Source organism: Netta rufina (assembly GCF_964035555.1).
Source record: "Netta rufina genome assembly, chromosome: 5".
Lineage (NCBI taxonomy): Eukaryota > Metazoa > Chordata > Aves > Anseriformes > Anatidae > Netta > Netta rufina.
This window is the reverse complement of record NC_140128.1, coordinates 62,148,892-62,163,013: the sequence shown is the minus strand read 5'-3', so window position 1 is coordinate 62,163,013 and position 14,122 is coordinate 62,148,892. Positions and strand designations below refer to the sequence as shown.

Below are 14,122 nucleotides of genomic sequence, written 5' to 3'. Positions count from 1 at the left end.
CCGGCGCGCACGCGCGGCGCCGCGCAGCCAATCGCCGCCCGGCTCCGGCCTTTTCCCCGCCCTCCCCGCCCTCCGGCTGACGAATCACCGCGCCGCTCGGCTCGGCTCCTGGCCACGCCCACCCCCTCAGCGGGCGAGGCCCCGCCCCCCGCGCAGCGCTCCCGCCTCTGGGGGGGGGGCGGGCAAAATGGCGGCGGCGCTGAGGGGAGGGGAGGGGAGGGGAGGGGAGGGGAGGGGAGGGGGGGGGGGGGAAGTCGCTGAGGGGATGGGGGCGGCTGTGAGGGGAAGGGGCTGGGTTAGGGGGGCTTTGGGGCTATTTTGGGTTTTTGGGGGGTCTCTGCTCGCCTGGCAGGGTTTGGAAGTGTGTCATGAATGGGTAATTTATTTTTTTTTAGCTCTAGGGGTTTGATTTTGGAGGAGGCTCCGTTATTTCCCTCGAGCAACACCTGCTGCCCGCTGCTTACTGAGCTTTCAAAGTGCGGAGAGGGCATAAATGAGTGATTTTTTTTCCGTTCCCTTCCAATAAAGAAAACGTCAGAAGAGAGATCAACTCAAGATGCTGCCTTATAAATAGCTGAGGTCAAGGCGTGTGTGTAGCATGGGGCGGGAGGTTTTGCTGAGCAAAATAATTACACAGCGTGCTCCCAAGACATGATTTTCATTTTCCACGTTTCTTCTCCCCCTGATATTTTACCCTCAGAATGAATCACTCGGTTGCTGAGGAAACAATCAACACTATTTAGCTTTTACTTCTCCGGCCCCAGTGACCGGATGAGGATGACACACACCAAAAACTCCTTGGGGTCAGGCACACCCGAGGTCTGGTGACGATGCGAGTCTGGGGGCTGGAAAGGTCCCATCCATGTGAAGAAATTAACAGTTTATCCCACTTCAAGTGCCACAAGAAACTGAGAATTGTGGCTTTGCTGGTTAAAACAGCGTCGCTGTGAGTGCGGATGAGTTCCACTGAGTGAAAAAATGACAAAAAGGGGTTTAACTTAACTCCCTCTGTGATGCCTCTTCTCCAGTGGAAAGATTCACAGGTGTGAGGGAGGTTTTGCATTTTACCCACGTCACGGTGACAAATCCAGGCTTTTACCGAGTAAAATTGTGCCGTGACAGCGCTGTGAGAACGACCACATGGGGTCAGGCCAGCTCTCCCCAGCAGGGCTGGGTGCAGATGGCCGGGACCTGCCCAGGAACAGAGATTTTGGATAAATGCAGACACATCCTCCAGGTTTCCGGCACTCAGCAGCACAGGGACATCCTGACCCAGGAGCTTCATCCGGCCCCTGGTGTTTAACACCCGAAAGCTGCTCTCCTCCATGCGTGCGCCTCAGCTCCTGACCTCCAGAGCTCCCAGAGCGCCTCAGCGTAAAGGCACTGAATGGGGGAAAAAAAGCCTTCAGTTTGTTTAAAACTCCACTTTTATTAGTCCCGGAGACCGGCCCTTTTCTATTTACAGCCACTGAGGTACCGACTTCAGCGTGGCTTGAGGACAGGAACTATTTGTACTTGTGGGTTTTCGTAGCAGCGTGGGCCTGAACCAGAGCAGGGAAATGATCCAGATGAAAAATCTCCCCCCCAAGGGAAGAGGAATTTGCCAGGCTGCTGGCTCCAAAAGCGTCCTCCATTCCAGCAATGTTTTAGGGACAGGCTGCTGATACACAGGGATTAGCCTCTCACAAGGCTTTGATCTTCACACCCCCCCAGGGTCTGTAAACCCCCTCAGCAGACCCTGTGCCAGCCCCCCAGGCAGGGCAGAGCAGTGCCAGCCCGTTTTCAGCGCCCCTCTCTCCTTGTGCAGCGAGCTTGAAGCCTTTTCTCTGATTTTAACCACATCAGAAGGAGATGGCGATGCTCTTAAAGGCTTTCTGAGGAATAACTGAGTGTCTGGGGAAGGGCTCAGCCGCTTTGTGAACACCCCGAGGGTCCACGCACAAAACAAGCCTCGTTCCTTAGCACGGTGGAAGGCAAGTGGCCACGGATGAGCTCCCACTTCTAGAGACATCTCTAAGACCCACGGTGGCTTTCCAAAGGTCAAGTGATGCAGGTCAGTGAGGATTCACAGCAGCCAGCAGATAAATCTCCACGGTACCGCCGAGGCCAGGATTTGGTTGCAAAAAGGTGAAATGAAGCGTTTCCACTCGTGTCACAAGCGCCGGTTCCACCGCGGCGGATTGTGTTTCGGAGCAAAAGCAAAGAGCAAAGTGATATCCTCGGGCTGCTCCGTGTCTGCCAGCGCTGGAACGGGGTGATTACAAGGCAAGGAAATTGCAAATTCGTGACCGCAAGACAGTCGGAGAGACGGGAAAGGAGCCATGCACTTGCTTGATGTCAATGTCTGGGTCCGAAGCACGCCCTGCTTTATGAGGAGAGAACGCGCTCCCCTTTCATTTTGCCATATGACACAATGCAGCAAGAACGAGTAAATCCTTGCCACAATCAAATTGTTTACGTTCTGTTTTGGAAACACACTCAGGGCTCCATCTACCTAGGGACGGGCTGCTCTGGTTCTTTTTACCCTCTCACGGATCAGGCTGAATCCACCCACGGCTGAATCCTGAGCGCTGGAAGCGATGTCTGCAGGAGGGCTGCCTAAAACAGCTCCGGGCGCCCGGGTTTCACAAAGGACCCAGCACTTTTAACTCCAAAAAAAAAGAAGGATGCTGCCGCGTCTCCCCAAATGTCACCCATGGGTGGATAGAGATGAACTAAATACCTGCTAGGACTTCATAAAGTCGTAGGGGAAAGCTGGCAGCCCTCCCCAAAGCTCTGCCGCGATCCAGATGGCCGCCTGGAACTTGGGAAATGGTATTTCTGCAGGGCTTACGATAACATTAGTGCAGTTAGGGAAGGAGGCGTGCATCTGGAACACGTCTGCCTCGCTGGAAATGATTATCCAACCTGGAGCCAAGAAGCCGAGCATCATTTAGCAGTGGGGGGAAAGGGAAGTGTCAGGGAGCGCAGGTGCGTGGCACCCCCTGCCCCAGGGTGGCTCTTGCAGCCCCAGCCTGCCCTCTGCAGAGGCTGCTGGGAGCCTGCGATTGGCTCCTCCAGCTTTTCTCCTGCTTCTTGAGCATGGATTAAGAGCACATTTTTTATTTTTATTTATTTTTTTGTGTGCAGAAGATCCCCACCTGTCCCTACCAGCATCACCCCTCAGTTCTCAGACATCCCAGCTCAGACTCTGACAGCCCTGGGGCTGGAGCTGAGGTTTGGGTCGGACTCATAGGATCAGACAGAGATCTGGCCCCAAGCTGAGAAATGGGGAACGCAGCCCAAAGGGTGCTGCTGTTCCCAAAGAGCCCTGAGCCTGGAGATTTCCAATCCCCGCAGTTGAGAGCTCACCTTCCCATCCGCTGCAGGCAGAGCACGCTCCAGGACTGCTCTCCCCAGCCCTCCTGCACAAGATTAGCATGCTGTGGATTCGATAAGCCAATTTATTTGGGTGGGTTAGGGAATAAATTCGAGTTTTTCCCCTTGTCCCTCCTACCAAACATAATCTGTCAGAGCCAACGTGGCATTTTTCTAGCAGCTGTGGCATTTCACCCACCTTCCCATCCACCAGTTGAGGAATTCAGAAGGCCCACCCCGTACTTCCTAGGGGATTTTATGTATAAGACCTTGATTAAATTCAAAGATTGGCATTTCCCCAGTGGTTTCCCTGGGCACAGCCGGGCTGGGCTGGGGCAGGGGGCTCCGTCCTGCCGCGGGCAGCAGGGTCCTGCCCAGCCCCGGGGTGGGCAGAGGAGGGCACGGCCGCTGGGCAAACTCGCTCTCTGTTTATCCCTCGTGGTGGAAACTCTTTATCTTCCACTCGGGCTGCGCTGTGCGAGCGATGATAAGAGCTGGGTTGTTAAACAGGAGCCGAAACTGCTGCTCTGTGAGGCTGCAGAGAACAAACCAACGGCGGCCGATGCCCGTGCCCAGAGCTGATGGGCACAGGATGGGCCGGGGCTGTGCCTGGCATTTGGGGTGGCCTGGGAAGGATGGGAGGAAGAATGAATGCAGCTGGGGGTGAGAATTTCCCAAATTTCCCCCCCCAAAAAACCCTCTCCAAGCACACGGAGTGGCGATGCCGCCTGGCTCCAAACCAGCCCCGAATCCACGAGGATCAGTCCTAGGGCTGGGCGCGACGCGAGGCACATCCCAGCTCATTTTATCTCAGATCAAACCTCCGAAGGACCTGCTTCCCATGAGCTTAATGACTTTAATTAACTTAATGAAGCCCCTAGGGGGCAGGAAGGCTGGGATGTGCTGGGACGGAGGTCTCTCAGACCCAAAGGGCAGCGATAACGCGGGGTTGAAGGCGACACATCTGCCCTTGGTCCTGCTTTCCGAGGTCCTCCCCCTTCCTCTTACCTTGTGGCGCAGCGGGAGGGGAGGCAGGAAATCCTGCAGGGCTATTTTTGAGCTCGGGATTAATTCGTGGAGGGGCCGGGATTGACCTGGCCGTGGAGGGCTGGCGGGTTGTGGGATGTCCCAGGCAGCGCCGGGATCTGGGAAAATCGGGGCCAGGCTCGGGGTGGCGGAGATCCGCAGGGCTGGGGGGCTGCTTAGGGCAACAAAATGATATATCCACACATATTTTGTTAATTCTGCAGGGCAGAAAAATATTAAAATCACTTTTTGGACCTTTCTGGACCCTGCCAGCCACATCCCCGCTGCCAGGGCCCCTCCAGGATCCGTCCCCTCGGCGCCGTTGGAGGTCTCCCACCCGTCTCCCTCCCCGCCCTCACTTCCCCTCGGTCCCAGGCGTGTTCCCGTCCTGTTCTCCTCCTGTTTATGGGAAGGGGAAAAACGTTTGGGAGAGAAAACAGCCCTGCGGTGGGGCCGTTTGCCATCGAGTCTGGTGGAAGCAGAAGGTACTGGGCTTGGAGCAAATGCACCCCAAGCCCCGGAGCAAATGCACCCTGAAAAACAAAGCAAACTCACGCCAAAACCCAAAGCAAACGCACCCCAAAACCCAGAGCAGCAGCCTCGAGGTGCAGATCCTCGGGGAGCGAGGAATTCCCCTGGCTGGGGACAAAGTGGGGGAGCAGCTCCCAGCCAGCACCGCCCCGAGCCGAGTTTGCGACCCGGCTCCTCGTTTATCTCACACCCCCGTTTCCCCGGCAGGAAATAAAACCGCAGCCCGCTCGTTAGGGGCTGACCATCTGCTGACCAAAAGCCAAAAAGAAAAAAAAAAAAAAAAAAAAAGCCCAAAGCCACCCAAAGCAAATCCTGCGTTTGCTGAAGCCGCTGTTTTCGCAGCCCAGGGGGGTGGGAGGCTCGTGCTGGAGCTCCCCAGCAGCCCGCCCGGTGGCATGGGATGGGGCAGGGTTTTTTTGGGGGGGATTTTATCACTGTTTTACAAGAGATGTGTGTTCGGGGTGCAGGGATGGGGGTGTTAAGGCTCCGGGACACGGCTCTGCAAAGCTCGGTACCCCCCGGACAGATGGAAACCTTCAGGGTTGTGCCTTACCTGTGGGTCAAAGGCAAAACTTTTCGGGTAATTTCACTCTCTGACAGCTTCCCATATATTTGAGTCGCTTTAAAATACGGGGTTGGCATTTCCAAGTCCATCGGGCTGGGGAAATATTTTGATGCCCCTGTGTCGAGCAAAAAAAAAAAAACCCTAAAGTGGCTTTTTTTTGCACGGCTCAGATAAACTGCAGAGCCAACCACTGAGTGGATGAAAGCGTTTTGGGATAAATTGGGTGGTTTTTTAAATTATAAATTCTTCCTAAACCAGCATTTTCCATCAGCATTTCCCCAGCAGGAGAGGTGAGCACCAGACGGGGAGCTCAGGAGACGGCGAGGAGCAGCTTGCAGGGGGCTTCTGCTCTCAGGCCCTTCAAAGCGAGCCCAGACCCCATTACGCTGGCACTTACTGGAAAAGATGTGAGCAAGCAGACACCTTTTATTTATTTATTTATTTTTAATGCCTAACATCCAGCAGATATTTATAGATCTTTTATCTCTTTAGTGCCTCGGTGCCGCAAATAAAAGCGTGCGGCGCTTTTATGGTGCTTGGAGCCAGCAGGTGAAATAGAGGCACGGGTTTGCAGGAAGGTTTGGAGCTGGGCACGGATCAGGGCAGCCCAAATTGAGTTAGGATGGGTCTGGGGGGCAGGAGGGGATGCAGGAGGGGGGCTGAGAGTGACTCTGAATGCACCTTCCCGTGAAGTCTGCTGGAAAATCGTCGGTGGCAATTGTTTTCCCCAGGTTTTCCCACTGGTTTCTGGCTGCCCACGGCGAGCCCTGCCTGAAGCTGAGTCAGGCACCCCCACGCCGGGTTTCTCGCTGTGGCTTTTGGGTTGGTTTTCTCTTTCGTTGGCCCCCAAGGGCCACCCGCAGCCGGATTTCACCACGTCAGCACAAGAAATCCAGCACGGCCGCTGGAACTGGGGTCTGGGTGCCTCCGTGTGCCCAAATCTTTTTGTTTTTTGTACCAGCCAAGGAAGGAGCCTGGACACCCTGCTTGGGGTGGCCCTGCTGGGGCTGGGGCCGGGCCAGAGGCACCCAGAGGATGTCCAGAGGGGACGGGAAACGCAGCATCAAAAACCCAAGCCCCCCTTGGGCTCCCCCCGGAGCCTGTAGGGCTCCAGGCTTCCCCCATCCCTGGGGGCAGGAGAGCGACCTCGGCCTTCCCATGCCCCAGCACCGACCTCCCCGCAGCCCCCGCACCATTTCCTGAGGCCTCCAAGCCCGGAGGGACATGGGGACGGACACGGGGATGGACATGGGGATGGATGCACCTTCCCCTGCCTCGCCTCCCCTCCAGCAGAACCTCAGCCCTCATGTAGGATGGCTTTTTTTTGGCTCGCCGTCCCCATCTCCCAGCCCTCGCCCAGGGCTGGCGTTGCTTTCTCGTCCCCATCAGCAGCTCTGTTGTGTCGGAAAAGAGAAACCTGAACCCGTGAGCTGGATTGTGCCCTTCCTAAAGGGTCCCTGCCCCTCTCTCGGGGTGTTTTAGGGTGCAGCAGGGTGGTTTGGGTGCCCCCCTGCTCTGCTCACCAGCTCTGTCCCCACGAAGTGGCAGCGTCGCTGCTGCTTGCTGGGTTCCTGCTCCACGGGGAGGGGGAAAAGGGGTGACCCCGAGGCTCACATCCCCTAAATCCCACAGTCACAACCCTTAAATCACCCCCCAGTCACATCCTTCAAACTAGGGGCAAGAGGAACCCCGGGGGAGGGAAGAAGGGCTTTGGGGGCGCAGCGCGACCACGGAAGCCAGCGACGGCAGCGGTTAAATAAAAGATTTGACTTTTATTTAAAATAAAATGCATTTATACATAGTCTCGGAACCGCAGACTACGGGAACACAACACTGCTTATTCCTGGCATCAGGAGGAGCGGGCGACCCCCTGCCGCTAACGCAGCCCCTGCCCAGGGCCCGGCACTGAGGGTCTCCTGGCCCAGCTCCGAGGACGCACTTAACTTAGGTAAAAATTGGGCTGAAACTGGTGGGTTTGTTGGGTTTTTGTCTGTTTTCCACCCCCCCCCAGGTTACTCCCCTTATCCCCTACAGGCATACTACAGTTAATGCGGATACACCAGATCTACGCGATATTCTAGCTGGCTTGTGAGAGTAGTTAAAAAAAAAAAAACAAAAAAACAAAAAACAAAACTGTACAATTTTATAAAATTTGTGTTTTTACATTAGTTACACAAAATCTATACTTCATAGACCTTTACTTCATATTGTAATGAAAAAAGTTTGCATATCATAGGCAGAACAGTGGCTATGCTGGTGAATACTAAAAGTGTCATAATACAATATGGTGTAAAAATAAAAAAAAAAAGACAATATAAATGATTATCAAAAGGAAAGTTAACAAATAAACCAAGCTATAACAGACTAACAGGAGGTCGTCTTCAAGGCCACACGCAGCTATCTCCAAAATAATGTCAGGCACCTGCAGCAGTCCTGGTGCATGTAGTGTGAAAGGAGAGATTGAAATTCTACTTATGGGTAGGACAGCTTCCGAACAGGTCAAATTTACAGAATTAAAAAAAACAAAAACAAAAACAAAAACCAAAAACAAGAACACGAAAAAAAAGAAAAAGAAATAAAACGCTCATGCATTAAACATGATAAATAGACTTCATATAATTAAAGCCCTGGATGGCTTTTAAAGAAGATGGCTTAGAGTTCTCTTAGGAATTTGGCTATTTAAGGTCAGTCAAATCTGATCCCGATCTGCCGGCACGTTCGGTATGTAAAGGGGGCAGGCAGCATCACCTGGCCCAGGCACGGTCTCGTTATAGCAAATTAACAGAAGTGCTCATTAGTGCACACAGATTAACTGGTCTGGTAATGCAAAAATTTTCATGATTAAAAAAAAAAAAAAAAAAAAAAAAAGATACATTTCAAGCTTACTTTATTAAGCAGCATATTTCAAAGAACAGCTTCTTAAAGTTAAATATTAATATGGCCACGGGGGTTTCCTCTCGGCGTACAGTACATGGGCCTCACACCCAGCCGCTGGTCAGTTTGTAGAACATCTCCTCGTCTAAGCTCTCGTTCTGGTCCTTGGCTCGCGTCGACAAGAAGATGTAGCCGCCGATGAACTCGTGCACCACCTTGCAATCCACCTCCGTGCAGATGAAGGACACCCGGACGTCGTCTGCGAACTCCACCGTCACCTAGGGGCAGGGAGCCACGGGGTGAGGGGCACCGCGCGCAGCCCCGCCGCGTCCCGGCCCCACGAACCGTTTGTGCTGCCCGAGAGAAACCCAGCTGCATCACTGCTGAAATTTTGGGGGCAGAAAAGCCTCTTTCTGGCAAGGAGCAAGCCTCTTTCACCGCAGAGACCATTACATTGTTCGTGCCTCTCGGCGCCGAGCCTGTAAGTGCGCACCCTGTGCTTTACGAGAAGCAGAGGCTGGACACGGGACTGTTAATAAGGGCTGGGATTTGTTTCCCGGTTCCCCTGTGAGTGTATTTTGGATTTATACGCTGAGGTTTTGCTGTAGGAATGTTTTACGGGGTTGGGGAGCCTGTTGCAGAGTGCCTGCCCATCCTGATGCCCAGGAATTTTTCGTCCCCCCGACGCCAACAGCTCTGCGGGGGCAACGCTGGGGTTTTCCTGGCAGAAAGTCCGGGCAATTCGGATACAGGGGCTTGCAAGCTGGGTCCAAACAAGGACTCCGACCCTGAATAATTCTGCCAGCAGCTCTCAACGTGCCCCGAAGCTCACAGGAACAGCCTTTACACGGTGGCTGGAAGCCTGCATTGGATGCTGCGTTGGGGAAGAGCACAGAGCTTGCGCACCCAAACGTAGCTGCTGGTAAAAAAAATATTTTGGAGCTCAGCAAAGTGCCTTGCTTGCATGAGTTACAGGAAAATCTGAGCTGAGCCACAAGTAAATGGGTTTTAATATGGATAAAGGCTCAGCACATCGCTGTTACTGCTTAGGATCACGCCTGAACCTCAGTCCTGAAGTCTGATTCTGTTTCACTGCCCTTGAGTGGGTGTTCGGAGAGACCAGGCCAGAACTGCTACGCATTAAATGTGTAACCGGCTTAGTTAAAGGTTGAATTCTTTCCTCTTTTTTAAGGGTCACGCTTGGCTCCACCAGCTGCTCAGACAAGCTCTGATGGATCTCCAGGGGGTGGAGGTGGGGAGAAAATACTTTACGTGGATGCAGAAGGATGTCATTCCAGAGCTACCTCCAGAAAAAAGAGCCTGAAAGCTTTAGTGAAACGTGTTAGCGCTGTTTCCAGCAGCGCACCGTGAGCTTCCAGCCAGCCTCGTGCCAGCAGACCACCTCCCAAAAGCCACGCTTTGGAAAACACCGACAAAAATCTCACTTTTTAAAAGCCGATGCACAAAAAACTGACAGCAACATCTTTTCCACGGAAGCGGGGAAGCGGCCTACGTGTGTGAAACACCGAGCAGCGGGCCCTGCAACTCTGCAGCTCGCACGTCTGGGCACGGAGCAGCACGAGGAGCACAGCCGGGCTCTGCCCTCTTACCATTTTAATCTCCCAGTTGACGTTCCACTGCTTCATGTTGCTGAATCGCCACGTTTTGACGGCGTCGCCCGTGCTGGCGTCCATCCGAATCAGCCGGTTGTAGGCGATGCCGATCAGCTCCTCCTTCTTGCCCCCCTGGAACCTGCGGCACGGGGAGGGATTAGTAACCACGAGCTAACGGGGAGCTAAATGTGTTAAATCCAGCAACCCGGTTAACTTATACAATATAAATCGATGTGATTCACCCCGACACAGTCGATGTGATTGATGCTTTTAATTTCGGTTCTGGTGCAACTTCACGGCGCAGGATGTGCCACCGGAGAGGTGTGAAAGAAGGGGTGCAGGTCCTAAGCAGTAGGTGCAAACCCCCTCTGCTTGCAGCTATGGCTTTGCATCGCTCTGACCAGTTGCAGATGACAGATTTAACCCAAGGATGTCATTAAATGCTCAGCTGGAACACGTTCATTCACGGCACACACCCTGCTCTGCCCACTGACCTCGCGATGAAGTGCGTGATGCCAAACTCGGGCAGCGATTGCCATGCTTGGATAAACCGCATCTTCGCCTCGATGAGGCTCATCTGGGCGACGTTCTGGTGGGCCTCCAGGATCCGGGCCGTGATCTGGGTGCGGTGAGACACAGCAGCATTAGGCACGGGGCTTGTGAGAAGCACCTCCAGCACCCCACTCGCCATGGCCACGCCGAAAGGCACAGCTCGGCCGGCGCTGGGAACGGTGCAGGTCAGCGCCGTTATCAGCAGTGCAGATAAATGACAATTTCTACCCCGAGGACGAATTTCAGCTGTTATTGCTCAAAGAGCGGGACCACGGCTGACGGAGCTGCTTTTGCTTAGCATCTCCAGACACAGAAAGCAAACAGAGCTTTGACCTGGCTGAAGGCAGAGAGCTCTCAGACTCATTTCGCTTAAGACGCAGGATGTGAGCAAACGGCAGGGCAAATTTCTGGTGTAGGGTTTCTACTTTCACAGCATAAATCACTGGGGACCATTACGAAAAACAAACGGGGCTAGAGTTTCTCAGGGAGGATGGGTTTTGTTAGTTTTTTTTTCATCGCTGCTCTCACAACCAAAGGGGATCTAGGCTATTTTAAGTTTTTTTAACTTAATTTTATTGTTGCTGTCACTTACCAAGTCTCTTACATAGCCTGGCTGTAGATGGCAAGGCGAAAAAAAAAAAAAAAAAAAAAAAGAAAAGGAGGCAGAAAGAAAAAAAAGCGATCAGAAATATGGCAACAAAGCAAAGAAAAAGTGCAAATTATCTGCAAACCAAAGTTCAAGCCAAAATAAAAAAACAAACCATGCACAATTCTGTAGGCAGAAAAGCAGCCAAGGTGGACGCAAGCGCGGAGAGGGGGCAAGCGAGCAGATTCGCCCCTCGTGCCGGTGCGGGGTCGTGGAAATGGTTTTGGTCGGAGAGTTCCTGCTGTCCCACTCCTCTCCCTGCTTCTGTGCAAACTCAGCTCTATTTATTTGCATGGAAAAGGCCTCGAGCTCAATAGCTGCTTTTATTTGAGATAGGCAGAGGAAGGCTGGAGATGCTGCTGGGGTAAGAGGCGGCTGCGGGACGCCACCAGCAGAGCCAGGCGCTGCCTGGGGACAAGGCAGGGACATCAAACCCCTGCCAATTCCCAGCTCGTGCAGCTGAGAGCCCTGAATGCAAACGGTTTTTCTTTTTTTACTTTCTTTTTTCTTTTTTTTTTTAGCTTTTAGCATTTGGCACTCCTCGAACCCAACCTGCCAAGCCTGCACTGCCGCAGCGGCACGTGGAGAGAAACAAACCCCTGAGTGGGTTTGGGGCTGCTGCGGCTTCAAATCATCTTGCGAGGCCCATTGCCAACTCCCATTTTGCATGGCCTCCTCCTCCCCTCTGCCGGGGCACGGGGGGGACCCTCACAGCCAAATTCCTTGCATTCCCTCCTCCGTCCGTCCTTCCTTCTGTCTGTCCCTCCCTGCCACTCCCAGCAAACAGCCTCTGAGGCTGCAAACTCTGCCCCTGGCCGCATTTGGGGTGCTGAGCACCACGGGGTGCGGAGCCAGGCGAGGGCTCCTGCTCACCCCCATGGTTCCTGCACAAGGATACCTGCACAGCAAGCAAGTTCTGCGGGCTAATATTTTTCCAGGTGCCTCCATTTTACCGAGCTCAAGCCTAGAAGGTCTTCTATATGTTAAAAGTGGATATTTATGCAGCCTCCCCTCCATCCAAGTGGATATAAAGGCTTATTCAGAAGAATAATAAGGGCTATATAAAATATAACTCCACTGCCAGGAAATCATCGTGCTGTGCCAATAAAAAGTTATATTCTTCCTGCTTCTCTGAGTTGTAGCCTTCTTCTTGGGTTTGAGAGGTCGGATACAGCTCAGGCTGCGGAGCTGCAGCCGAACCGTTAAGTCACCGAAAGGCCACGGAGCAATGCCTGCCTTATTTCTGCTGCCGAGCTGAAATATAATGTCCTTCAGAATGCCGTGCATTTATTCCTACCACAAAACAGTTCAGCTCTGTCATGCACGGACTGAATATAGCGTGGAGTTCAAGCGCAAGTCACAGCAATTTAAAATGAAGCAACGTTTCAAAGCCTGGCATTCTGAAGTAGTGGAAAAGCGAAGAGGGAAAAATGCAAACCACGTTACAGCCAAGTCTGTACAAAGCACTGCAAGCAACTGCAACTCTGCTCATCCTGAGGCTTTCCGCGCCCGCTCTGTGCAAACTTCTGATCCCAGCAGCGGGATTTGGTCTCGCTGCTGGACCTGCCTTTGCCGCAGCACCCTCCTGCAGCGCCGTGCGCGGGGTGGAACCAACACCGATTGCGTCCCCACTGCCCAGGCTGCTTGCGTGCACGTCACCCATCAGTGCAATGATGGTGGTGGGTGCCATTCCCTGCTTCTGGTTCTGCAGCCTTCAGTGGGCACTCGTTTTAGTAACTGTGTGCATCCGACCCAAAGGCAGTGTCCGAAAACGCAGCGTTAACCGCCGGCTCCTGCCGAAGTGCGCACCGAGGCTGCGGCGAGGCGGCCGGCACCTACCTGCTTGTTCTTGTATTTCTTCAGGTAGCGAGGGGACACCAAGCACTCGGGGTTGATGTCGGTCGTGATCTGCTCCGGGATCAGCTGCGGGTCCGGGTTGAGGTGCTGCATCTTCAGGAAGGAGAGGATGTTCTGCACCTCCATGCTGTACGAGCTGTCCGCCATCGTCTTGCCCTTGGAGGCCAGGCGGCAGGCGGCCATCCAGCTGGCGTACTGCCTCTCCTGCAGCCCAAACGAGACCCGTGCACCATCAGCAGGGGGAGCTGGCACCGTCCCCCGCCTGCCAAAACGCCCAAAAAGTCTCCTTTTTGGGGAGCCTGGTGCACAGCCACAGATGGACAGAACCCTTCCGCGACACGGGTGGACGGACAAAACCAAGCGGCCCTCCCAATTCAGGCTGCTCGTGATATCAGCAGCAAATACTTCCACATGCAAACGTGCTCTGTGGGTTTGTTTGTTTTAATTAGCAGCAGCTAAACGGCCCACGCCGACGGACTTACGTTGTCGCAGCGAAGCCAGATTTCGTTCATCCCCTCCGCAACGGGGATCAGGAGTTTGATGTTGAACTTCTGCCCGGAGATGTTCACGTCGGGGGTGACTTCACATCCTGCAACGAGGGAGCCGACGTTCAACGTGTGTGTAAAGACACAAGGAGGAGGAAAAAAAGAGGAGAAGGAAAGGCAAAGCACTCCAGCTAAACGTCTTGTGGCATATCTCCCATGGGACAAGCGCTCCATGTCGCAGGGAAAAAACCCCTGACAGACAGCCCTTTTTCCAAGTGGAAGGAAAAAGAGGGAAACAAAGCAAGATCTGGTCTGAAAACAAGGCTGAGGCTAACATCTGCCCACTGGACTCATCTCCCAGACCTTCCCTGGCCTTGGGAACGGACCCAACAGCCTGCAAACACCACGTGATCCCCAAATTTTCATGAAAGTGCAGGAAGAGGTGGCTAGCTGCATCCTGAGCCCTCTGTCACTGTCTTGGCTGGGTGCACTGCTGCTGTCTTTAGTGGTGAGCATGAGCATCCCGCTTTCAGTGTCTACAAAGGGCTACGAGCCATTGTGCCAGCATGGGGGTGGTGAGATGGGACAGCAAAGGAAAATATGCCAAAAGCTCCCA

General features: G+C 53.6%; 1 protein-coding gene across 5 annotated transcripts in view; it reads right to left on the bottom strand.

The window, feature by feature from the left end:
• Window positions 1-7,739: 7,739 nt before the first annotated feature.
• The window catches only part of FERMT2 (FERM domain containing kindlin 2), a 46,114-nt gene continuing 39,731 nt past the window's right edge, over window positions 7,740-14,122 (bottom strand). For 3 of the 5 annotated variants that reach the window (XM_084288112.1, XM_084288110.1, XM_084288114.1), the window contains 6 exons: window positions 13,504-13,610; window positions 13,004-13,225; window positions 11,111-11,131; window positions 10,461-10,585; window positions 9,964-10,105; window positions 7,740-8,631 (listed from right to left, as the gene is read on the bottom strand). In XM_084288112.1, coding sequence (XP_084144238.1) covers window positions 8,458-8,631; window positions 9,964-10,105; window positions 10,461-10,585; window positions 11,111-11,131; window positions 13,004-13,225; window positions 13,504-13,610 — 791 coding nt within the window. In that variant the 3' untranslated portion in view covers window positions 7,740-8,457. The remainder of the gene's footprint in view (window positions 8,632-9,963; window positions 10,106-10,460; window positions 10,586-11,110; window positions 11,132-13,003; window positions 13,226-13,503; window positions 13,611-14,122) is intronic. The other 2 variants (XM_084288113.1, XM_084288111.1) reach the window with 1 other exon arrangement.